Here is a 24,743-nt window from a genome sequence, read left to right as displayed (position 1 = left end):
CAGTAAAAGCATGTGCCCTTTTAAAAAGTTTATTTACACTTTTTATCTTTCATGAGGTTTTAGATACTGGGAAGCAGAAATCACACATTTAAGCAAATATGATCCATGAAGCGTCTGTGTGTGTAGGAAATTAACAATCTTTGATTTCTGATTCATAAATGCTTCTTGATTATTTGTGATAGTCACTGCAGGGTTTACAATCTTCTCAAATATTAAAATAAGGTTTGAATTTGTTTTGCATCAAATCATTTTCTGAATATGCATTGGGCCATTTTAGCTAACTAATAAAAACACATTTATATATTGGGATATAATTATATCTTTACCAAGGCAAAAAGTTTAGGGAAACAGGATTGACACACTTTAATTTCACGAGCTCACATCTACATATAACTATTATGGTAAAGGTTATGCGTACTTGGCGTGCTGTCCGGGTGGAGTGCTCCGAGCTCGGCATTTCTGCCCGAACCCAGAGTACTCCTCCCAAAAAGCAAAAGAGCAAAAGAACAGCCGTCAGACTATAGACCGCCCAAAGACGCAGCGAATTTGGCGGGCTGGTTTTTCAATAAGCTTGATCGCTTGTCCGGGATATCTCCATGGCGTTAACGGGTAAGTCCCGCGGACAGATGGACGGGGAGAAGCGGGAATCGAAAAAATGGCTGACCGGGAGGGTTCATGTAGCTTCTGACGTGAGTGGCTCAATTGCGTCAGGATATTGGGCTCTACCGGCCTGCGAGGTGAAATGAATTTGAAGAGAATAGAGATAAGTACATAGTACGTCCGCTGGGAGACCAATGCTCGTTGGACGGGAGAGAGTAGAGATAAGTACATAGTACGTCCGCTGGGAGACCAATGCTCGTTGGACGGGAGAGAGTAGAGATAAGTACATAGTACGTCTGCTGGGACACCAATGCTCGCTGGACGGGAGAGAGTAGAGATAAGTACATAGTACGTCCGCTGGGAGACCAATGCTCGCTGGACGGGAGAGAGTAGAGATAAGTACATAGTACGTCCGCTGGGAGACCAATGCTCGTTGGACGGGAGAGAGTAGAGATAAGTACATAGTACGTCCGCTGGGACACCAATGCTCGCTGGACGGGAGAGAGTAGAGATAAGTACATAGTACGTCCGCTGGGAGACCAATGCTCGTTGGACGGGAGAGAGTAGAGATAAGTAAATAGTACGTCCGCTGGGAGACCAATGCTCGTTGGACGGGAGAGAGTAGAGATAAGTAAATAGTACATCCGCTGGGAGACCAATGCTCGCTGGACGGGAGAGAGTAGAGATCAGTACATGGTACGTCTGCTGGGAGACCAATGCTCGCTGGACGGAAGAGAGTAGAGATAAGTACATGGTACGTCCGCTGGGAGACCAATGCTCGCTGGACGGAAGAGAGTAGAGATCAGTACATGGTACGTCCGCTGGGAGACCAATGCTCGCTGGACGGAAGAGAGTAGAGATAAGTACATGGTACATCCGCTGGGAGACCAATGCTCGCTGGACGGGAGAAAGTAGAGATCAGTACATGGTACGTCCGCTGGGAGACCAATGCTCGCTGGACGGAAGAGAGTAGAGATAAGTACATGGTACGTCCGCTGGGAGACCAATGCTCGCTAGACGGGAGAGAGTAGAGATAAGTAAATAGTACATCCGCTGGGAGACCAATGCTCGCTGGACGGGAGAGAGTAGAGATCAGTACATGGTACGTCCGCTGGGAGACCAATGCTCGCTGGACGGAAGAGAGTAGAGATAAGTACATGGTACGTCCGCTGGGAGACCAATGCTCGCTGGACGGAAGAGAGGAGAGATCAGTACATGGTACGTCCGCTGGGAGACCAATGCTCGCTGGACGGAAGAGAGTAGAGATAAGTACATGGTACGTCCGCTGGGAGACCAATGCTCGCTGGACGGAAGAGAGTAGAGATAAGTACATGGTACATCCGCTGGGAGACCAATGCTCGCTGGACGGGAGAGAGTAGAGATCAGTACATGGTACGTCCGCTGGGAGACCAATGCTCGCTGGACGGAAGAGAGTAGAGATAAGTACATAGTACGTCCGCTGGGAGACCAATGCTCGCTGGACGGGAGAGAGTAGAGATCAGTACATGGTACGTCCGCTGGGAGACCAATGCTCGCTGGACGGAAGAGAGTAGAGATAAGTACATAGTACGTCCGCTGGGAAACCAATGCTCGCTGGACGGGAGAGAGTAGAGATAAGTACATAGTACATCTGCTGGGAGACCAATGCACGCTGGACGGGAGAGAGTAGAGATAAGTAAATAGTACATCCGCTGGGAGACCAATGCTCGCTGGACGGGAGAGAGTAGAGATAAGTAAATAGTACATCCGCTGGGAGACCAATGCTCGCTGGACGGGAGAGAGTAGAGATAAGTACGTCCGCTGGGAAAGCAATGCTCACTGGACGGGAGAGAGTAGAGATCAGTACATGGTACGTCCGCTGGGAGACCAATTTTCACTGGACGGAAGAGAGTAGAGATAAGTAAATAGTACGTCCGCTGGGAGACCAATGCTCACTGGACAGGAGAGAGTAGAGATCAGTACATGGTACGTCCGCTGGGAGACCAATGCTCGCTGGACGGAAGAGAGTAGAGATAAGTACATGGTACGTCCGCTGGGAGACCAATGCTCGCTGGACGGAAGAGAGTAGAGATAAGTACATGGTACGTCCGCTGGGAGACCAATGCTCACTGGACAGGAGAGAGTAGAGATCAGTACATGGTACGTCCGCTGGGAGACCAATGCTCGCTGGACGGAAGAGAGTAGAGATAAGTACATAGTACATCCGCTGGGAGACCAATGCTCGCTGGACGGGAGAGAGTAGAGATAAGTAAATAGTACATCCGCTGGGAGACCAATGCTCGCTGGACGGGAGAGAGTAGAGATAAGTAAATAGTACATCCGCTGGGAGACCAATGCTCGCTGGACGGGAGAGAGTAGAGATAAGTACATCCGCTGGGAGACCAATGCTCGCTGGACGGGAGAGAGTAGAGATAAGTACATAGTACATCCGCTGGGAGACCAATGCATGCTGGACGGGAGAGAGTAGAGATAAGTACACAGTACATCCGCTGGGAGACCAATGCATGCTGGACGGGAGAGAGTAGAGATAAGTAAATAGTACATCCGCTGGGAGACCAATGCTCGCTGGACGGGAGAGAGTAGAGATAAGTAAATAGTACATCCGCTGGGAGACCAATGCTCGCTGGACGGGAGAGAGTAGAGATAAGTAAATAGTACATCCGCTGGGAGACCAATGCTCGCTGGACGGGAGAGAGTAGAGATAAGTACGTCCGCTGGGAAAGCAATGCTCGCTGGACGGGAGAGAGTAGAGATCAGTACATGGTACATCCGCTGGGAGACCAATGCATGCTGGACGGGAGAGAGTAGAGATAAGTAAATAGTACATCCGCTGGGAGACCAATGCTCGCTGGACGGGAGAGAGTAGAGATAAGTAAATAGTACATCCGCTGGGAGACCAATGCTCGCTGGACGGGAGAGAGTAGAGATAAGTACGTCCGCTGGGAAAGCAATGCTCACTGGACGGGAGAGAGTAGAGATCAGTACATGGTACGTCCGCTGGGAGACCAATGCTCGCTGGACAGGAGAGAGTAGAGATAAGTAAATCGTATGTCCGCTGGGAAACCAATGCACGCTGGACAGGAGAGAGTAGAGATAATCACACAGTACGTCTGCTAGGAGACCAATGCTCGCTGGACAGGAGAGAGTAGAGATCAGTAAATAGTACATCCGCTGGGAGACCAATGCTCGCTGGACGGGAGAGAGTATAGATAAGTACATAGTACATCCGCTGGGAGAACAATGCATGCTGGACGGGAGAGAGTAGAGATAAGTAAATAGTACATCCGCTGGGAGACCAATGCTCGCTGGACGGGAGAGAGTAGAGATAAGTAAATAGTACATCCGCTGGGAGACCAATGCTCGCTGGACGGGAGAGAGTAGAGATAAGTACGTCTGCTGGGAAAGCAATGCTCACTGGACGGGAGAGAGTAGAGATCAGTACATGGTACGTCCGCTGGGAGACCAATGCTCGCTGGACAGGAGAGAGTAGAGATAAGTAAATCGTATGTCCGCTGGGAAACCAATGCACGCTGGACAGGAGAGAGTAGAGATAATCACACAGTACGTCTGCTAGGAGACCAATGCTCGCTGGACGGGAGAGAGTAGAGATCAGTAAATAGTACATCCGCTGGGAGACCAATGCTCGCTGGATGGGAGAGAGTGGAGATAATCACACAGTACGTCCGCTGGGAGACCAATGCTCGCTGGATGGGAGAGAGTAGAGATAATCACACAGTACGTCCGCTGGGAGACCAATGCTCGCTGGACGGGAGAGAGTAGAGAGAAGTAAATAGTACATCCGCTGGGAAACCAATGCTCACTGGACGGGAGAGAGTAGAGATAATCACACAGTACGTCCGCTGGGAGACCAATGCTCGCTGGACGGGAGAGAGTAGAGAGAAGTAAATAGTACATCCGCTGGGAGACCAATGCTCACTGGACGGGAGAGAGTAGAGAGAAGTAAATAGTACATCCGCTGGGAGACCAATGCTCGCTGGACGGGAGAGAGTAGAGAGAAGTAAATAGTACATCCGCTGGGAGACCAATGCTCACTGGACGGGAGAGAGTAGAGATCAGTACGTCCGCTGGGAAACCAATGCACGCTGGACGGGAGGGAGTAGAGATAATCACACAGTACGTCTGCTAGGAGACCAATGCTCACTGGACGGGAGAGAGTAGAGATCCGTACGTCCGCTGGGAAACCAATGCACGCTGGACGGGAGCAGTGGCGCAAAAAGTGGGTATGCGCTATATGCGGCGCATAGGCACCATGGGGGGCGCCAAAGCGATGGTAAAAAAAATATATATATTAATTTAAATTTGATTTAAAAATATATATATATATTGTATTTTCTATATGTAGCTGCTGTTGTGCGTTTCTAAATCATTTCTGTATTTCTTCAATGTTATATAAAATTTTAGAGGACTAACAGGCTAGAGTAGGCGGCCTCATGGAGAAGGGGGGCGGGGTAATATCGCGAGCGGGCGGGGGCGCGTGAGCGCTGAGCAAGCAGGAACGAGTAGTGAGTTGTCGTCGAATAAGATGGATAAAACAAAATGCTGGGGGGCTAAAAATAGAAAAAGAAAGAGAGAAAAGGAGATGGCATGTCAATTTATGCGACAGCAGCTAAATAAGTGCATGCTGAAAGCCAACAGGTCGGATTTAAAGTGTGACATCCAGGCATAGGCTATCTATCTGGCCATCGGGACTACCGGGAGATTCCCGGTGGGCCGATGTGCTTTTTCGGCCAATACATCTCAAATTTTTTTTTCTTTTCTTAACGGCCCATAAAACTCGTACATCGGCGGCCCATTCGTTGTTGTTTTTTTTTTTTTTTTTTTTTTTTTTTGCTTAATTGGAGGCGCTGGGTTAGTGCCGGTGTAATGCATTGGTCAAAAAAAGTCAGCGTTAGTTTTTTTTTCTGACACACCGGCCCATGAAACATGTCATGATGTGCTTATATCTGTCAAGTATAGAAATTAGAACAAAACAAATTATGAAAGTTTCCTTTATTTTTCAGTGAATTTGGACAGAGGAACAGAGGTCCACACAGTTTTACCTAAAATCCTGTGAGAAACACTGGTATTGCTGTTCCAATGGAGCTCATAGTTTTTTTAGGGGGGTTCATCACGGTGGAGTAGCTATAGTTTAATTGTATTAATAAATGACAATTTTGTACGCATTTTATCTGTTAGCTCTCACTCGTTCCTACTAACATATTACATGGGACACAAATTGTTGCTGCATACCCCTCTGACACTGGGTTGTTGCGCCCCTGGACGGGAGAGAGTAGAGATAAGTAAATAGTACGTCCGCTGGGAGACCAATGCTCGCTGGACGGGAGAGAGTAGAGATCAGTACACAGTACGTCCGCTGGGAGACTAATGCTCACTGGACGGAAGAGAGTAGAGATAAGTACACAGTACGTCCGCTGGGAGACTAATGCTCACTGGACGGAAGAGAGTAGAGATAAGTACACAGTACGTCTGCTGGGAGACCAATGCTCGCTGGACGGAAGAGAGTAGAGATAAGTACACAGTACGTCCGCTGGGAGACCAATGCTCGCTGGACGGAAGAGAGTAGAGATAAGTACACAGTACGTCCGCTGGGAGACCAATGCTCGCTGGACGGGAGAGAGTAGAGATCAGTACACAGTACGTCCGCTGGGAGACTAATGCTCACTGGACGGAAGAGAGTAGAGATAAGTACACAGTACGTCCGCTGGGAGACTAATGCTCACTGGACGGAAGAGAGTAGAGATAAGTACACAGTACGTCTGCTGGGAGACCAATGCTCGCTGGACGGGAGAGAGTAGAGATCAGTACACAGTACGTCCGCTGGGAGACTAATGCTCACTGGACGGAAGAGAGTAGAGATAAGTACACAGTACGTCCGCTGGGAGACTAATGCTCACTGGACGGAAGAGAGTAGAGATAAGTACACAGTACGTCTGCTGGGAGACCAATGCTCGCTGGACGGAAGAGAGTAGAGATAAGTACACAGTACGTCCGCTGGGAGACCAATGCTCGCTGGACGGAAGAGAGTAGAGATAAGTACACAGTACGTCCGCTGGGAGACCAATGCTCGCTGGACGGGAGAGAGTAGAGATCAGTACACAGTACGTCCGCTGGGAGACTAATGCTCACTGGACGGAAGAGAGTAGAGATAAGTACACAGTACGTCCGCTGGGAGACTAATGCTCACTGGACGGAAGAGAGTAGAGATAAGTACACAGTACGTCTGCTGGGAGACCAATGCTCGCTGGACGGAAGAGAGTAGAGATAAGTACACAGTACGTCCGCTGGGAGACCAATGCTCGCTGGACGGAAGAGAGTAGAGATAAGTACACAGTACGTCCGCTGGGAGACCAATGCTCGCTGGACGGGAGAGAGTAGAGATCAGTACACAGTACGTCCGCTGGGAGACCAATGCTCGCTGGACGGGAGAGAGTAGAGATCAGTACACAGTACGTCCGCTGGGAGACTAATGCTCACTGGACGGAAGAGAGTAGAGATAAGTACACAGTACGTCCGCTGGGAGACTAATGCTCACTGGACGGAAGAGAGTAGAGATAAGTACACAGTACGTCTGCTGGGAGACCAATGCTCGCTGGACGGGAGAGAGTAGAGATAAGTACACAGTACGTCTGCTGGGAGACCAATGCTCGCTGGACGGAAGAGAGTAGAGATAAGTACACAGTACGTCCGCTGGGAGACCAATGCACGCAGGACGGGAGAGAGTAGAGATAAGTAAATAGAATGTCCGCTGGGAGACCAATGCTCGCTGGACGGGAGAGAGTAGAGATCAGATGAGCTTACATGATGAGAAGACTAAAACGTTTTAGAACCTGTACATTCACCTCAGACACATCGGTTTGATTCGGTAATCATTGTTTGATGTTGGATGATCATCAAACAGCAAAGTACAGTCTGATTTAGATGATTGTTTGGTCACTTGTCCGTTGCTGGTTTGAGTGGCACACGCATATTTATTTAGTCGTTAAGTAATTTGCAATAAAAAAAAAATTATATAAAAACCCTCAAACCCTAAAATTAAATTGTATTAAACCCTCAACATGACAGTTTATTTTAATTATTTATATGGCTATGGGTCACATTCCCTGCCGATTTGTTCGTTCTGAATCAGAAAAAACAATAGTGAAGCTGTGGGTTTAAATTACTTCAAAAAATTAAATAAAAATACATTTACGCTATAACTTTAAGTTTCTAAGCGTTTTTTTGTAGATACATTGCAGGACAGTGTTAACAGGTTCTTAATGATTCTGTGTGCAATCTGCACGTAATGTGCGACATACTGTTTACGTGTGAGTTTACGCCACAAGGAAGCATCGCGTTAATGGCGGCAAATCATTTGTACAGAAATTATTTAAAACGAGTGTTCCCCCAATCAAAACATGAGTATCCAGATAGCATAACTGGCTCGTGATTCAACAACTGAAGCGATGCGAAGTTCAACCAGGGACAGAAAACAAAAAGGTTTTGAGCTGAGCACTCGGGGAGGTGACCCGGCAGACTTTGAGAGTGTGGACTGGTCGGGACTGAATCAGCAGCGCGGCTTACTAGGGCCTGCTGCGGCGGCCTGACGCTGGAGGAAGGCCCGTTCCTTCGTGTTAAGAGGGCGGCATTGCCTTATTGTCCATTTCTCTATGGCAGGTAGTGATGTTACGTCTGACACCGACGCTCCGAAGCTTGCTTCAAACTCGAACGGTCCTTGCAATGAACCACTGCTTCGGAGCTTGTATCATTACGTCACTAGTCACGTGAAAATGACGTCTGAAGCAAACACACTGGTTCACTCCTGTAGTGAACCACCTGACTGATTTGACAGCCCAATCCAGTGTTGACAGGTTTGAAACCTGGCGGCTGTATTTCTTATAAAAGTGAAGCCAAACCATGGCAACACCGTGGGTTGTAGTAGTCGGTGTTTGGATTGGCGTTATTGTTGAGGAGAGTGGATTGAGTTCATGGGAATTTTAGTGGTTGTAATGGAAATTATAGTGGTCTCTGTGGGTCTCTAATGATATATGTTGGGTTCTATTGGTGGGGCATTAAATCCCTAATGGAATATGTCCCAAACACACTACAAAAAGAATTCTGAAGTGGCTTAAATGGTAAAAGCCAATGGTTCCTATTGGTACTTTAATAGAAACCATTAGAATTTCTTTGATGGTTTCCAACTTTTTTAAAGCTGGTCTGATCTTCTGTCCTTGTCTAAAGAAATTACATACACACATCATGCCTAATGTTTTATTATCAAGGTGAACACATGAAATTCATCAGTATCTGTAAAATTCACCTACATAAATGAGTTTCAGCACTAACACTGTTTTAGCTTTGATCGCCTCGGTAAACACGTACTAAACGGGGCGTTAACATATAAACCTACTTGCATTTTATGGTTGTCAGCTTTGTTGCATTACATTTACTTCACCAGGAGATGGTGCTGCAATTTCTATCTGAATGAAGCTTCGAGTAATGAACCATTTTCGACACAATTGTATCAGAAAGCAATAATGCTTTGAAACGCTTCATTTGGCCATCACTAATGGCAGGAATTATTGAATGTTCCAGTTTAAAGAAATACACGGAAGTAGATTGCAGATGTTTCGCCCGTGGTGGCGATGACCCGTTTGTTTGGCCTGACGCCCGCGAGATAACACCAGAGGATTGCGGCAAAGATTCCTGATTCTGACAGATGAAAGATTCTTCATCGAATGGGAAGACCTCGATTCCGGACATGTTAGGAAGGTACTGCGGGGCCAAATGCTGATAAACTGTCAAGGAACAAAGGAGGGTTCTGCTGTTATTTATCTTGTCGTGAGTTGATTACTGATTGATCTCCACTTGCGCTGATTGGGTTAATTATCTGCACCTGCTCCTCCCGAACCTTGTTAATAAAACATCATGTAGTGTTCCTGTAGAGCAGTGTTTCCCAACCCTGCTCCTTGAGGCACACCAACAGTGCACATCTTGGAGTCTCTACTAACGAGCTGATAAGTTGATTCAGGTGTGATCGATTAGGAAGAGTTGGAAAATGTGTAGTGTTGGTGTGCCTCCAGGAACAGGGTTGGGAACCACTGCTGTAGAGTATGTTGGTCATTTTCAGGGAATGCATGAAGGATAAGACAATTACTTTGAATGCAATATAAGTGGCTTTAGACAATCTGCCACATGCACTAATGTAATGAACGATCTGATGTAAAGTGTTGTGCAAAACAATGTGAAACTACAAGGTTCTGTTTAGAAAGTCTTTATTGCTGATATTTGACAACCGTTTCAGCAGAAGTTCAGGAGTCTTCTGAAGAATCACTAACCTACAAGAAAGTAGAAAATAACTTTTTCCTGATCATCCAGGAAAATAAATTTCCTGATCATCCGGTTAGGCTTTATTTTGTGATAATGACCAACTGACTTTACAGAATTTCATTACAAAACTGTTGTATGACATGGTTTATGTTAGTTTATCATAATATGATGATCATACAATACATTTTATCTTCTTGCTGTTCTTGTTGTCATCCTCTTACACCTGAAAAAAATATCAGATTTAGTTCTAAATCTGCAGTCAGTATTAGTAAGATCTGAGTCTTTGATTGCGATCACATCACCTTAATCACAGCAGAACATGATCACATCATTGAGAGCGGTGTCGTCTCCTCTTCCCTGTGGCTTTTCTATCCGTGTACTAAGGCCACAGATTCCTCTTCCCATACAGATTGGACTCCAGTCACCCCAGTCGCCCCAGTTTGTGCTGTCGCCCTCCAGCACATCACCTCCAGTGCAGTAGAACCTGGAAAAAATCAGATGTGACAATATTATGATAAAATATGTAATTGTGAGGTCGGATTGAATGTCAGTCACATGATCTCCTGCAGCCGACGGCCCAATCACTGCAATCTCGAACAGCAGCACGACTGCGAGTGTGATATTAACTAAACTATTGATGGGGGAAAACTGAGTCCTTAAATAGCTAAATAAAACCAGGATGGGTAAGAGATGGTGTAAGAGGTTTACACTGGGTAAGAGATGTTATTACTTATAGCACCACACACTCACTTGATGTTGTTTGCGGCCGTATCATCTCCATTTCCTAGGGGAGATTCAACTTTCAGCTGGAAAGCTGTCAAGTATCCAGAAGGACACCATTTGATATTTGTCCACTCACCCCAGCTGAAGAAAACACACAATGAGGTTGCCTGATCAAATCAATTTCAAGGAAATCCTCAATATACTTATCTAGCTTAAACACTTAATGCAAGAATTGTTAATAATCTGAGTCCATTACCTTCCTACATCGGACTCAGTTGAGGTGTAGTGATATGATTCTTCGTACAGATAGACACAATAAAGACGAATCCCATTGAGCGCTGTATCATCACCATCAATTGGTCTTTCCACCTTAAAACAACAATATTGAGACAATCTTTAATTTGAAAGAGTAAACTCTAACCCAACACTTTGTAAAATTAATCTTTATGCTCTTTAGTATTACTCAGACACTTTAAAAGTCTTAAGCAGGTGCAGTTCCCTGGAGAAACCTGGAATTAAATGACAAAAAGCAACTCCACAGTTTTGCAACTTACCTTCAGACTAGTGTCACGGGGGACAAGCGTCTTGGCGGAACCTTTCTTTTTGGGGATATGTTCCCCTGGGGGACAATGACGGCCGAACACCATGACGTTTCCGGTTCCCTGTGAGGAGATCATGGCGGCGGGCGAGGCTTGATTAGAAAACTCGCGTCAGGTGGCGGCGCGTGGGATTATGATCCGCGATTGGGACACGTATTAGGAGAGAGTGTTATAAAAGCCATTCTTGATGAGAGAAGAGACGTGGTGGTGGATTCGGAGGGATACAGGCAGTGGGACAGAGATTGTGAAGACTCCTATCAATTCAAGTGGGTGAAGAATTAAGCTATATCGTCTTTGAATGAATAATGAGGATCGTGGGAAACGCGTTGTGAGTTTGGCTGAGCTTCAACTCTTCTTCCGAATGACTTTTGATCAGTACTGTGGCAGCCTGGGACAGTTAAGTACCATCTTTGTAATTCTAAAGAGAAGATAAAGATTTACAGTTTCTACTGTGGTGGTTGAGTCGTGTGTCTGAAGGCTGGGAATTAACCAAAACATCTTCTGATTTCTTCGATGCCAGTGAACAACAGTGTTAAACTGACTCGTGTTCAGCCCCTGCTTATTCGATCTATTGGGGAGGAAATGTCAACTGGATGGTGAGAGGAATGCCTTGGGGTGCACCGTGAGTCTGTTCAATTTTGCAGTCAAATTGTGGAAGTGAGCACAAGTGAGTTCCTGAAGTGTTCTGGTGAATTTGTATGAGTGTGGATTTGGGGTTTTTGCTTTCCACTCCAAATCACAGCAGACTTCCTTCCATACCGGGGCCGCTGAGCTATGTTGTTTAAATGATTCCATGTCTATCGAAGAGGTGTTATACAGAGAGGTCTTCCAGTCCCTCCTGTTTTCTGGGGCAAAGTAACGGAGTCGACGGAGAGCTCTGAGGAGGCCGACACCGTCTAGACCACACTGGTGAGATCGACTAATTCGACTGTGTTGTATACTGATAAGTGACTCTGTGTTCCCCATCAAAAGACTAAGAGTGAAGCTCTGCCGTCCGAGCGGCCATCTGCCCAGGGTCCAGTATCCACCGAAGAGGAGTTGTAATACGTTACCACCTATCTGGCCCTTGCTGCTCCACTGTGAAGCTCTGTCGCTTGAGAACCCACCTGGTCCACGCTGTTCCGTTGTGAAGCTTGGTCTGAGTAGCCATCTGCCCAGAGTCTAGTATCTACCGAAGAGGAGTTGTTATACGTGACCCGCCACCTACCTGGCCTTTGCTGCTCCACGGCACTGTGAAGCTCTGTCGCTGGAGAACCCACCTGGTCCACGCTGTTCCGTTGTGAAGCTTGGTCTGAGTAGCCATCTGCCCAGAGTCTAGTATCTACCGAAGAGGAGTTGTTATACGTGACCCGCCACCTACCTGGCCTTTGCTGCTCCACGGCACTGTGAAGCTCTGTCGCCTGAGCACCCACCTGGTCCACGCTGTTCCGTTGTGAAGCTTGGTCTGAGTAGCCATCTGCCCAGAGTCTAGTATCTACCGAAGAGGAGTTGTTATACATTACCCGCCACCTACCTGGCCTTTGCTCCTCCACTGCACTGTGAAGCTCTGGCTGTTCCGTTGTGAAGCTTGGTCTGAGTAGCTATCTGCCCAGAGTCTAGTATCTACCGAAGAGGAGTTGTTATACATTACCCGCCACCTACCTGGCCCTTGCTGCTCCACTGCACTGTGAAGTTCTGTCGCTCGAGACCCCACCTGGTCCACGCTGTTCCGTTGTGTAGCTCTGTCCGAGTGGCCATCTGCCCAGAGTCCAGTATCCACCGAAGAGGAGTTGTAATACGTTACCACCTATCTGGCCCTTGCTGCTCCACTGTGAAGCTCTGTCGCTTGAGAACCCACCTGGTCCACGCTGTTCCGTTGGGAAGCTCTGCTGCCTGAGTGGCCATCTGCCCAGAGTCCAATACCCACCGAAGAGGAGTCATTGTACATTACCCGCCACCTACCTGGCCCTTGCTGCTCCACGGTGAAGCTCCGCTGTTTGAGTGGCCATCTGCCCAGAGTCCAATACCCACCGAAGAGGAGTTGTCGTACGTTATCCGCCACCTACCTGGCCCTCGTTGCTCCACTGTGAAGCTTCGCTGTCTGAGTGGCCATTTGCCCCGAGCCCAGTATCCACCGAAGAGGAGTTGTTATTACCCGCCACCTACCTGGCCCTTGTTGTTCCACTGTGAAGCTCTGCTGTCTGAGCAGCCATCTGCCCAGAGTCCAGTAACCATTGAAGAGGAACTACTACCCGTTACTCGAAGCCTAGAGAAGATACGCGGATTGACTTTTAATATTCTTGTTCTTAACTTAATAAAGCAAATATTTTTATTCCTTTACCCTTGTTGTCCCGCCTTTTCACTGGTTTGCTCCTCGAGGTGACACACCTATTAGAGGTGGTGGTGGGTCGGCCACTCCGGCCTGTGACACTAGCAACTTACCTTCAGACTAAACCCTGCGGCGTACCATCCACTTGGACACATGCTCTTATATCCCCATGATCCCCAGTTCCCTCCATTCGACACCCTCAGCTCAGATCTGTAATATTGGTTGATGCTCCGCTCAGAACGACTTTCTGCAGGCCGACCGCTCACATGCCCAATAATGGCTAGCAGTGAAAACATCATGGAAAAGAAGTGATGCATTGCTACAGCACTGGCCTGATTGATAAAAAAAAACTATCTGCAGCCTCAGCTATCAGTGATCAGGTGGAAACAGACGCCTCAACCCTTGTGATGTGAGAATGATCAAGCAGACACAAAGACTGTATAGTACCATAACATTCTCAAGTTTATTAAGCCTTCTTGGTCAGTAGAACATGCCTGCTTTTTTTTTGAGCCAATCAGAACATTACATTTATATGTATTTAAATTAGCCAGGAACACTGAGTCCACGTCAATGCCTGTAAATAAGCACAAAAATACATCTGTTTGTTTAACAGAGTGTCCTTGGAAAGTGTTTTACTCAGTTACATGACTATCAAATGCTGGGTTGATTTTGTAATTTTTGTAATTCCGTCATTGTCCATCTGAAGTAAGGCAGATCAATAATATTGTTGAATATTAAATGTCCCCAACTAAGCAAGCCAAAAGCCAAGGCAACAGTGGAGAGGAACCCAAACTCCATCAGCATTATAGGTCAGAAGTCAGATTGGATCAGAACATTCGCAATATTTATCCAGTTCCATCTGGTTGGGGGTTGAGTCATCACGCCAGTATGGAGACGAGTTTGTTGAGGTGTCCATGAGGCCTTCACAGTGTTGATGAGGATGGCACTTCAGGGATGCTGTAACGCAGGGGCGTCACTAGGATTTTCATTTTAGGGGGGCTAAGCCCCCAATATGATTTTTTTTTTTAAATAAAAAAATGTAACACTTTAGTTTAGGATCTAAAGATCACTATTAACCATTTTCATTACGATGCAAAGGCACGGTTTTATAATAACTGTGGTCCCTAATGTGAGGTAGGGCAAATAAGGGTGTTCGGGGTCTCCCCGAGAAAATTTTGATTTCTCTGATCTACATATGTGCATTTTAAGATGTTCTGAAGGCCAAAAAACTTGGATAGTGGGCAGCTGATTATTTTTCTCTCCTCATCAGCATCACACTCTTTTTCTCTTTTATCTTGCCCTGTCTCTTCCCCTCCTAAAGCTGAGCTTTGACTGATATAGGCTTTTCATTTTTGTCTGTCAGTGAAGAAAGTAAACATAGGGTCAACTGATAGGTTGATTTTGCCTATGAATCATTTTCTCAGATGCGTTTATTTACTGAAAGCTACTAAAGGTAATTAAGTTTATTAAATGCATTCACAATATGTAGGCTACACATTTATTATTGATCTTATGCCTAATACAGGGCCGTAGACAGGGCTTTAGTCACAGAGGTCCTAAATTTGAGGTTGGTAGGGGGTTCAAATTTTTTATTTCTCTGATATGTGCATTTCAAGACGTTTGAAGACCAAAAAAGGATAAGAAATAGCTTTAAAACCATGTCAGTGGGCAGATTATTTGTCAATACCTGCTCTCTTCTCTTCTCCATCACTCTTTCTTTTTTTCTCAGTCTCTTCGTCCCTTTCTCTTCCCCTCCTAAAGCTGAGCTTTTTTAATTTACTAAAGGCTACAATTTGTATTATATCCACAATATGTACACATTCATTATTAATCTTGTGCCTAACATGATGAAAACGGCTTTGTTAATGTTTCTTGTAAACTAATTATTACATTACATGAGTCACGTTACAGCCTATTTTCAGTTCAAAATGGCGAAATTAGACAAAACTATATTAGTTTGCCTGATTATTTTTTGTCATTCGTTTAACATTTATGACCTAAAAAAAGTAAAATATGAAATGTTAAGTTTAGCTACTTACATCTTATCTCGCACTTGACCGTACGCGTCGAGTCGCACTGTTAAAATTCGCGCTCAGCAGCGTCTGTGAACATAAAGCCTGCCTACTTTGATTTGATTGGTCATCTCAAATATTCTGACATTGACGAGCAGTGACAGACCAATGAGGCTCAGATGAACACACATGAACACACACACACACACACACCCTGTCCTCTGTTTCTGACGTGCTCTCTGTCGGCGCCGCTGCAAATTGAAGATGAAGAACGCGCTGAATCTGATTATAACAAGACTGAAGCGAACACGAATTTGTGTAGCCTACATTAATCTCACATTTTTAGGGGGGCTAGGCAGAAGTTTAGGGGGGCTGAAGCCCCCCTAAAAAGGGCCTAGTGACGCCCCTGCTGTAACGGTCACCTGCTGGAGTCACTTTTATCACTCCATCACAAACTACATTTCCCATAACTCACTGCCCGGACTCATCATCACTGATCGCATTCATCTGTGTCTCATTACCCTGTTAGTCTCAGCCTACTTATACCATGTTCACTCATTCACTCACTGCGAAGTTTTGTATGTTGTTGCACTGCATTTCTGAGCATTTTCCCTGGTTTCATGTCTCTTGGTTTTTCTTGCCTGTTCCGTGGATTACTCTTTTGCCTCTGACCCCCTGCCAGTTTTGTTTGTTTGTTTGTTTGGACGGCCTACCTGTGTTTTGACCAATTGCCAGTATATTGGATTACGTGTCTGGATTGCCCCTTAATTAAAGCTGCATTTGGATCTCAACCTTTGTGTCTTGGAGCAGTTCATAACAGATGCATTGTGGTCGTGTCCAGGCCCAGGTCCACCATCTGATCTGGATACGGCCCGGATCCGGCTGACCTCAGCAATCCACAGAATAAACAGAAAGACTAAAATTAGCGTAGATGCCATTCTTCTTACGATGTAACGAGTACATCGGGTGTTATAGGAAGTGTCCCCGGTTTCAGGTGACCTTATCTATGCAGTCTAAAAATCATTTTACTGATTTGAATAATAGAAATGTATAATGTTCTATGTGAATGCTAGGTAAAAGAGATGCATTTTTAGTCTAGATTTAGACTGACAGAGTGTGTCTGCTTCCCGGACAATGTTAGGGAGACTGTTCCAAAGTTTAGGGGCTAAATAGTAGAAGGATCTACCGCCTGCAGTTGATTTTGATATTCTAGGTATTATCGACTGGTCAGAATTTTGAGATCGCAATAGACATGAAGGACTATAATGTGTTAAGAGTTCGCTCAAGTACTGGGGAGCTAAACCATTTAGTGCTTTGTAAGTAGTCAGCAATATTTTTAAATGTATACAATTTTAATAGGGAGCCAATGCAGTGTTGACAGAACCAGGCTAATATGGCCATACTTCCTAAGAACTCGAGCTGCTGCGTTTTGGACCAGCTGTAGTTTGTTTATTAAGCGTGCAGGGCAACCACCCAGTAGAGCATTACAATAATCTAGCCTTGAGGTCATGAAGGCATGAACTAATTGTTCCGCATTTTCATTGAATGCATATGTCGTAATTTAGATATATTTTTAAGATGGAAGAATGTGGTTTTACAGATGCTAGAAAACTTGGCTTTCAAATGAGAGATTGGTATCAAAGAGCACACCCAGGTTCCTAACTGACGACGAAGAATTGACAGAGGAGCCATCAAGTGTTAGACAGTATTCTAGGTTATTATGTAAGGAAGTTTTTTGTCCAATAATTAGAATCTCTGTTTTTTCAGAGTTAAGTAGTAGGAAATTACTAGTCATCCAAATTTTTATATCAGCTATGCATTCCATTAATTTTGTGAACCAGGACCGGCGGTTAATGTGTCCATGAAACACAGGTTTTATTTTAGATACATGGAAGGCGGGATGAATTCTCTTGTACGCAGGGTAAAATTTGAGTCGGACTGCCACCGGACTAATGATCTTGGTGACAGTGAACGGGCCGATAAATTTGGGAGCAAGCTTGTTAGACACAGATCGGAGAGGAATGTTCTTGGTTGAAAGCCACACTTTTTGACCAACAACGTATATGGGAGGCTTTGACCGGTGGTGATCGGCCTTAGCCTTGGTGCGCACCCCCACTTGGAGAAGAGTCTCACGGGCTCTGCTCCAAGTGTGGCGGCACCTCTGGACGGAAGCGTGAGCAGAGGGGACCGCGACTTAGGATTCCATTCTGGGAAAAATAGGTGGCTGGTTACCTTAGCTACATTCAAACGGAGAGAGGCCCGTGGATGATGCTGGTAACGAGTTATGGGCTTACTCCACCATCAAGAGTTGTTGACTCCAGGAGGAAGGATTCTTAGAAACCAAACATCGCAACACTTTCTCCAAATCTTGGTTGGTACTCTCGGTTTGGCCATTGCTTTGTATGAAACCCCGAAGACAAACTGACACTCGCCCCCAGTAGTTTACAAAACTCTTGCCAAAATTTGGACACAAATTGGGGACCCCCAGAAACCACGTCCATCGGGAGGCCATGTAAGCGAAAAACGTGATCTACAACAGTTACCACTTTTTAAGAGCTTAGTACTTTCGGTTCTGCTTTATGGATGCGAGGCCTGGAAACTAACCAAAGGAGAGGAGAAGAAGCTAGACATATTCCAGACCAAATGCTTACGGAAGCTTTTCAAGATTCAATGGCAGCAACACGTCTCCAACAAGTCCGTTCTAGAGATGGCAGAAACAAAGAAAATCAGTGAGGAGGTGAGGAGACGGAGATGGAACTGGATCGGCCATGTGCTGAGAAAGGACAGAACGGACGACTGTGCTGTGGCCCTCGGGTGGACACCTGAAGGAAGAAGGAAAAGAGGCCGCCCAAAAACAACTTGGCGGAGAATGGTGGAACTGGAACGAAACGGTGCAGGCTGGAACACGTGGAACACAGCACGACGTGCAGCTGCAAACCGAACCCAATGGAGGAGTGATGTCCAAGCCTTTTGTGCCTCCGGGCACGGAGAGAATTAAGTTAAGTAAGTACAACAGTTACCACTGTCTCTTTGGCGGAGGATAATTTGGGCAAGGGAATTAAATGAGCCGCCTTCGAGAACCGGTCCACGACGGTCAAAATGACCAGCGGCGGGAGGGCAGTAATAAAATCTAGCGCAATGTGGGACCAGGGTCTCGAAGGGACAGACAGCGGTTGGAGTAACCCATCTGGGGGTCGATTGGAAGTCTTACCAGTCAAACTGCGAATGCCACGAGCCATTAATGGCCACCAGAATCGCTGCTTTACCAAAAAACTGGTGCAGTTAACTCCTGGATGACACGGCAAGCTGGAACAATGCCCCCACTGAATGACGTCGGACTGATACCCCTCTGGCACAAACAAACGATTCGGTGGGCAATTGGGCGGAGACGTTACCCCTTCTAAGGCCGTCATGACCTTCGATTCAATCTCCCATCTGAGTGTGGAGATAAATAGGGTCTCGGGTAAAATGCACTCTGGAGTGGACGGGTGTTCGGATTGGTCAAAAATTCGAGATAAAGAGTCGGGTTTGTTGTTTTTGGAACCCGGCTGGTACGAAAGAGAAAAGTCAAAACGTCCGGAAAAAAAAAGTGCCCACCGAGCCTGCCTAGAGTTGAGTCTCTTGGCGGTTCTGATATACTCTAGATTCTTGTGATCGGTCCATACGATAAAAGATACCCCTGACCCTTCTAACCAATGACGCCATTCTTCCAGCGCTAACTTGACTGCCAACAACTCTCTGTTGCCAATGTCATAGTTACGCTCGGCAGGTGATAAGAGATGGGACAAAAATGCGCAAGGATGCATCCTGTCGTCTGTGGAAGAGCATTGGGGAAGTACTGCACCTACCCCCACCTCTGACGCATCGACCTCCACCATGAACTGATTTGATGGATAAGGGGCGATCAGGATGGGAGCCGAAACAAAGCGGCTTTTTAGTCTGGCGAATCGGACCACCTAAACGTCGTTCTGTGGGAGGTCAAGGCAGTCAGAGGTGCGGCTAATTGGCTGAAGTAGCGAATACAACGCGTTAGATATTGGCGAACCCCAGAAACCCCTGTAGGCCCTTACGGGAATCTGGACTTGACCAATCACAGCCTTAACCTTGTCAGGGTCCATACGCACACCCTCAGCCGAGATGATGTATCCTAGGAAAGGAACAGACTGTGCATGAAAAACGCATTTCTCCGCCTTGACAAAAAGCCCATTCTCTAGCAACCTCTGAAGCACTCGTCTGACGTGCTGAACATGTTGCATCCATAGTGTGGTCAGATCGTTCTGTGACAGAATTGAGAACTGGATGCAAGTAAAAATGCTTTATTAGCAGAAGTAGACAGTTACAGGTCAGGCGAACACAAACACAGATGATAGGTGGCGCAGGGACCTCGACAGGCAACCCGGTGATGGTGAACACACACCGGGGAAGCCTAAACGATCTGACAACATGAGACACCAGTTACTGAACATATAAAGGGACAAACAAGTGGTAACAGCTGGCGCTGCTAATCAGTGGTGATCAGAGGCCACGCCCACAGACACACTACAACACGCAAGACGAGAGAGAGACAGTGGATTCATCAACCAATAACGGTCAGATAAGTATGATTTGAACCATGCTAGTGCAATTCCACTAATGCCAACATCATTTTCGAGTCTATTCAAAAGAAGGTTGTGGTCGATTGTAACAAATGCAGCACTAAGATCAAGTAACTCTAATAGAGAGATACAACCATGGTCGGATGCTAAGAGCAAATCATTTGTGACTCTAATGAGAGCGGTCTCGGTACTATTGTACGGTCTAAATCCTGACTGGAAATCCTCGCAGAAACCAATATTTTCTAAAAAGGAACACAGTTGTAAGGATACTGCCTTTTCTAGTATCTTTGACAGAAAAGGTATTCGAGATCGGCCTGTAATTGATTAATTCTGTAGGATCAAGTTGCGTTTTTTAAATAAGAAGTTTAATAATAGCCAGCTTAAAAGTTTTTCGGTACATATCCTAGTGACAAAGATGAATTAATGATATTAAGAAGAGGATCTATGACCTCTGGAAGCATCTATTTCAGTAGCTTATGCCGAGTTCAGACTGCACGATTTTCAAAATAATCGGGTCACTGTTGTTTTCACACTGCATGACTATCTGGGGTAACATTCAGTTGCTGCTGTGTTCACACTGCACGATGGATCGGCGACAGGAGGTTTCACACTGCATGACTTTACAAAAGAAAGAATCGCAGACAACTTCTGCCTGGTCCGCAAACTACGTTTCACAACCAAACAAACGCGAGAAGTGATAGGAAAAAACGGAAGATCACGCGTGCGTGAGACCGGAGTTCTCGCACGACACTGAATTTGTTATTAAAAATGATAGCCTACAAATTGTCAGTGCACTGATTTGTAGCGAAAATGAAAAAAATAAATAAACAGTTTATGCAGGAAATGGTTGGGAAGACGAGGGGAGCAAGGACTGTGTTTTGCAAAGAGAGTTGGGGGTAAATAAATAATTTTGCAAATGTCCTGCTGTTGCTGCTGGTCATGCAAATGTTTGTGCTTTGTTTCTGTTTGATATAATTTTAAATATAGGCCTATCTCTTAAAATACTGATATTTTGGTCTATAACTCCTCCTCCTCCTCCTCCCTGTATCTTGCTCTCTCATTGGCTGTCGGTCATCGCCGATGTAGTTTTCAGTCAGAACACATTCACACAGCAGGATTGTGAATCGCCGACAGGTCCAGATATTTAGCATGCCAAATATCTCACGGGCGTCGGCGACTCGTTGGCGATTCTCTCAGACCGCGTCTTTGCTCATTCACACTGCGTGATTGTCACTCGCGTGAACGAGCACCGATTTGCCTGTGATTTCGGGCATTTGTCGGCGATTTCTCAAAACCTGTCGGCGAGCCAAAATCGGGGCTAAAATCGTGCAGTCTGAACTCGGCATTAGTCGGTATAGGATCTAACATTGATGACATACACATGATTTAACGAGCTTAGAAAATTCTTCCTCTCCTATAGCAATGTAACGTAAGCACACTTTAGACAAACACTGATCAGGAATTGCCACATTGCCAGTAAAAGCATGTGCCCTTTCTAAAAGTTTATTTACACTTTTTATCTTTCATGAGGTTTTAGATACTGGGAAGCAGAAATCCCACATTTAAGCAAATATGATCCATGAAGCGTCTGTGTGTGTAGGAAATTAACTATCTTTGATTTCTGATTCATAACTGCTTCTTGATTCTGGCACCGTTTGTGATATTCACTGCAGGGTTTACAATCTTCTCAAATATCAAGGTTTCAATTTGTTTTGCATCAAATCATTTTCTGAATATGCATTGTGCCATTTTAGCTAAATAAACACAATTATATATATTGGGATACTATATCTTTAGAAAGGCAAAAGGTTAGGGTAACAGGGTCGACAATATTACACTTTAATTTAATGTAGTGTTCCTGTAGATTACGCTGGTCATTCTCAGGGAATGCATGAACGGATAAGACAATTACTTTGAATGCAATATAAGTGGCTTTAGACAATCTGCCACGTGCACTAATGTAATGAACGATCTGATGTAAAGTGTTGTGCAAAACAATGTGAAACTACAAGGTTCTGTTTAGAAAGTCTTTATTGCTGATATTTGACAACCGTTTCAGCAGAAGTTCAGGAGTCTTCAGAAGAATCAATAACATACAAGAAAGTAGAAAATAAAAATAAAAGAATTTTAAATACAATAAACTCCAATAATAGGCATTCCCTGCCAGCTGGTTCCTTCTGCCTGGCAGTAAGACTGGTTCAGGGTCAGTGTGTCAAGTGTGAGATCTCTGCTTCATGGTTCCTGGTCACGTCCTCAGTTGTTTGTCACCCACAGCTGGCCGTTGTGTCCCGTTGACCCTTCTGTTTGGACTGTCTCCTGTTAATAAATATTACTCCCCTGCTCATTCTGCGTCTGGGTCTCCCCAATGTGAATCCTGGCAGGTTCATGTTAGTTTATCATAGTATGATGATCAATAATTACCATCCATTTGATCTTCTAGTTGTCATCCTCCTACACCTGAAAGAATAAACAGATTTAGTGGATCTGCAGTGTGTGTCAGTCTGAGTTTTTAATTGTGATCACATCAGCTTAACGCAGTGGTTCTCAAACTTTTTCGGTCATTCCCCACTTTGGACAAAGGGGGAGTTTTCAAGCTCGACCTGCCCCCATCGCCCCAACACAATGTTAATGAAATACGCAACAAGCTTAAAATGTTCCAATTTATTGAACAGTAGTAACAAGTAGTATCAGTATAGTAACAAGTTGTATCTAAATTCAAACTAACTATTTACATCAAATAACAGCAGGATCAAAAATAAAGAAAACAAAAGTGCAGCTGTGTCAACATTTGTATCAAGTTAAAAAAAATAGAAAATAAATAAAAGTGCCACTTTGCAATCTGTTAAAAAAAGAAAAGAAGAGAAATCAATTTGGCAAGAAAGTATTTAAATAATCCATTTTTCTCTGCATTAGTGGCTGCAGTGAGCCTGTTTTGCATTGCACAGTTTCTCAAAGCAGGGTTGCAGGCTTGAAACTGCCACTCTCAAGTCATGCTCAATGTTCAGCTGAGATCTGTAGTTTGTTTTCAGTGAAGCAACAGCGGAAAAGCCCATCTCACAGAGATATGTGGCAAAGGGAAGAAGAATGCACACAGCTCTCTGCTACTCCCTCTCCACTCCAAACCAGAATTCACTAAGAGTTTGAGCTTTAAAGCTGAGCCCCAGGGTGGAGTCAGATGCCATCTCAATAAACTGGTCCTCCTCAGCACACCTAAAATCAGCAGGTGCTGAAGACAGAATATAAATAAATAGGCTTACTTTACTTGTCATTGCATAATAAACACAAATAAATCTGTTTGACAACAATCCATTCCAGTTAGTAAGTAGCATACAACATAAATAAAATGCATGTATGATATGAGTATAATATTCAATAAAATGTCAAAATACCAACCTGCTGCATTGAGTGGATCCATAACCCAGGGATACTGATCACTGTTGTTCGGGAAGTATTTTTGAAACAATCCTCTCAGGGATGAGATGTGCTGCTTAATACATGGGATCACTGTGGTGACTCCAGGATCAGTGGTTTCAGCAACTTCACTCAGGTTCTCAAAGGCATCTCTGTTTTGCTGATCGAGGCGCCTGCCCCATACCTCAAGCTTTCGGGTGATTCAGTGATCTTGTCTGCCAGGTGAGGTAGGTGTTTGTCTTTGCCTTGAAGCTGAAGATTTAATTCATTCAGCTAGCCAAACACATCGCTGAGGTAGGCCAGTTTAAACAGAAATGGTTCATCACTGAACTTGCAGCCTCATACATGCGCTCCTCCTCCAAGAACATCCGGATCTCCGCCCTGAGCTCAAAGACGCGCGACAGCACTTTGCCGTGAGAGAGCCACCTTGCTTCACTGTGAAACAGCACAGATGAGTGACCAGCTCCCAGTTCCTCACATTGGGTCTCATTCATGAAATACGAGCAGAACGAATTTTTGTGTAAAGTGGTTCTGGCGTAAATTTTCGGATTCATTAAAATGTTCGTATTTTCCAAATGTTAGTTGGTACGAAAGAAATCTACACCTGCTCCCAGCCACGCGTAAATAGTGAGTTTAACATTCGAACGTTTTGCTCATTAATAACTTTTTAATTCACCTTAATCGGGTACATATTTACACAGCATTTTGAAAAAATATTATATATAGTAATTACGGTTTTTCTTTTTACAGATGAAACTCCAGTAACTGCATCTGTAATCTGCTGCCAAGCTGCCTTTTTTTTAGGACCTGATACGCCACTATAGCCTACGCTTGAAAATAAAATGTGGTGTTTTGAATGAACTTCTAATAATAAAACTTTGATTTCTGCATCTGAGAAATTTTTCTTTTTCATTCGCTTTTGAGAAGACATGTTGAAATCCTTCGTTTGGTGTCATAATATGATGCCCATATATAGTTGTCAGTCGGATTTAATGGGCGGGATTTATGGTAATTGAGAATGAGCGTGCACGCGCGTCCCATTTACGACTGATTGGAATTCATTAACACACACACACACACATTTCACTATCACATCTGACGTTTACGAAGTATTTGGGAATCAGGAGATGAGTTTTCGGGAAGGTCTCTTTACGCGCAAATCACTCGC

At 45.1% G+C, this 24,743-nt stretch overlaps 1 protein-coding gene and 1 pseudogene across 1 annotated transcript in view; both read right to left on the bottom strand.

The window, feature by feature from the left end:
- The window catches only part of LOC130090407 (vitelline membrane outer layer protein 1-like), a 40,617-nt gene that overhangs the window by 4,049 nt on the left and 11,825 nt on the right, over positions 1-24,743 (bottom strand). Inside the window, exons 2-5 of the mRNA XM_056257765.1 lie at positions 13,671-13,878; positions 10,907-11,019; positions 10,678-10,791; positions 10,230-10,411 (exon numbers count right to left, since the gene is read on the bottom strand). Of these exons, the coding sequence (XP_056113740.1) occupies positions 10,231-10,411; positions 10,678-10,791; positions 10,907-11,019; positions 13,671-13,874 (612 nt within the window). The 5' untranslated portion in view covers positions 13,875-13,878 and the 3' untranslated portion in view covers position 10,230. The remainder of the gene's footprint in view (positions 1-10,229; positions 10,412-10,677; positions 10,792-10,906; positions 11,020-13,670; positions 13,879-24,743) is intronic.
- LOC130090394 (vitelline membrane outer layer protein 1-like) overlaps positions 9,856-24,743 on the bottom strand; it is a 126,468-nt pseudogene continuing 111,580 nt past the window's right edge.

The sequence above is a fragment of the Rhinichthys klamathensis genome, unplaced genomic scaffold (assembly GCF_029890125.1).
Source record: "Rhinichthys klamathensis goyatoka isolate OS25496 unplaced genomic scaffold, OSU_Roscu_1.1 h1tg000143l_1, whole genome shotgun sequence".
Classification (NCBI taxonomy): domain Eukaryota; kingdom Metazoa; phylum Chordata; class Actinopteri; order Cypriniformes; family Leuciscidae; genus Rhinichthys; species Rhinichthys klamathensis.
The sequence above is the reverse complement of the archived record's forward strand: the minus strand, read 5'-3'. Positions and strand labels throughout refer to the sequence as shown.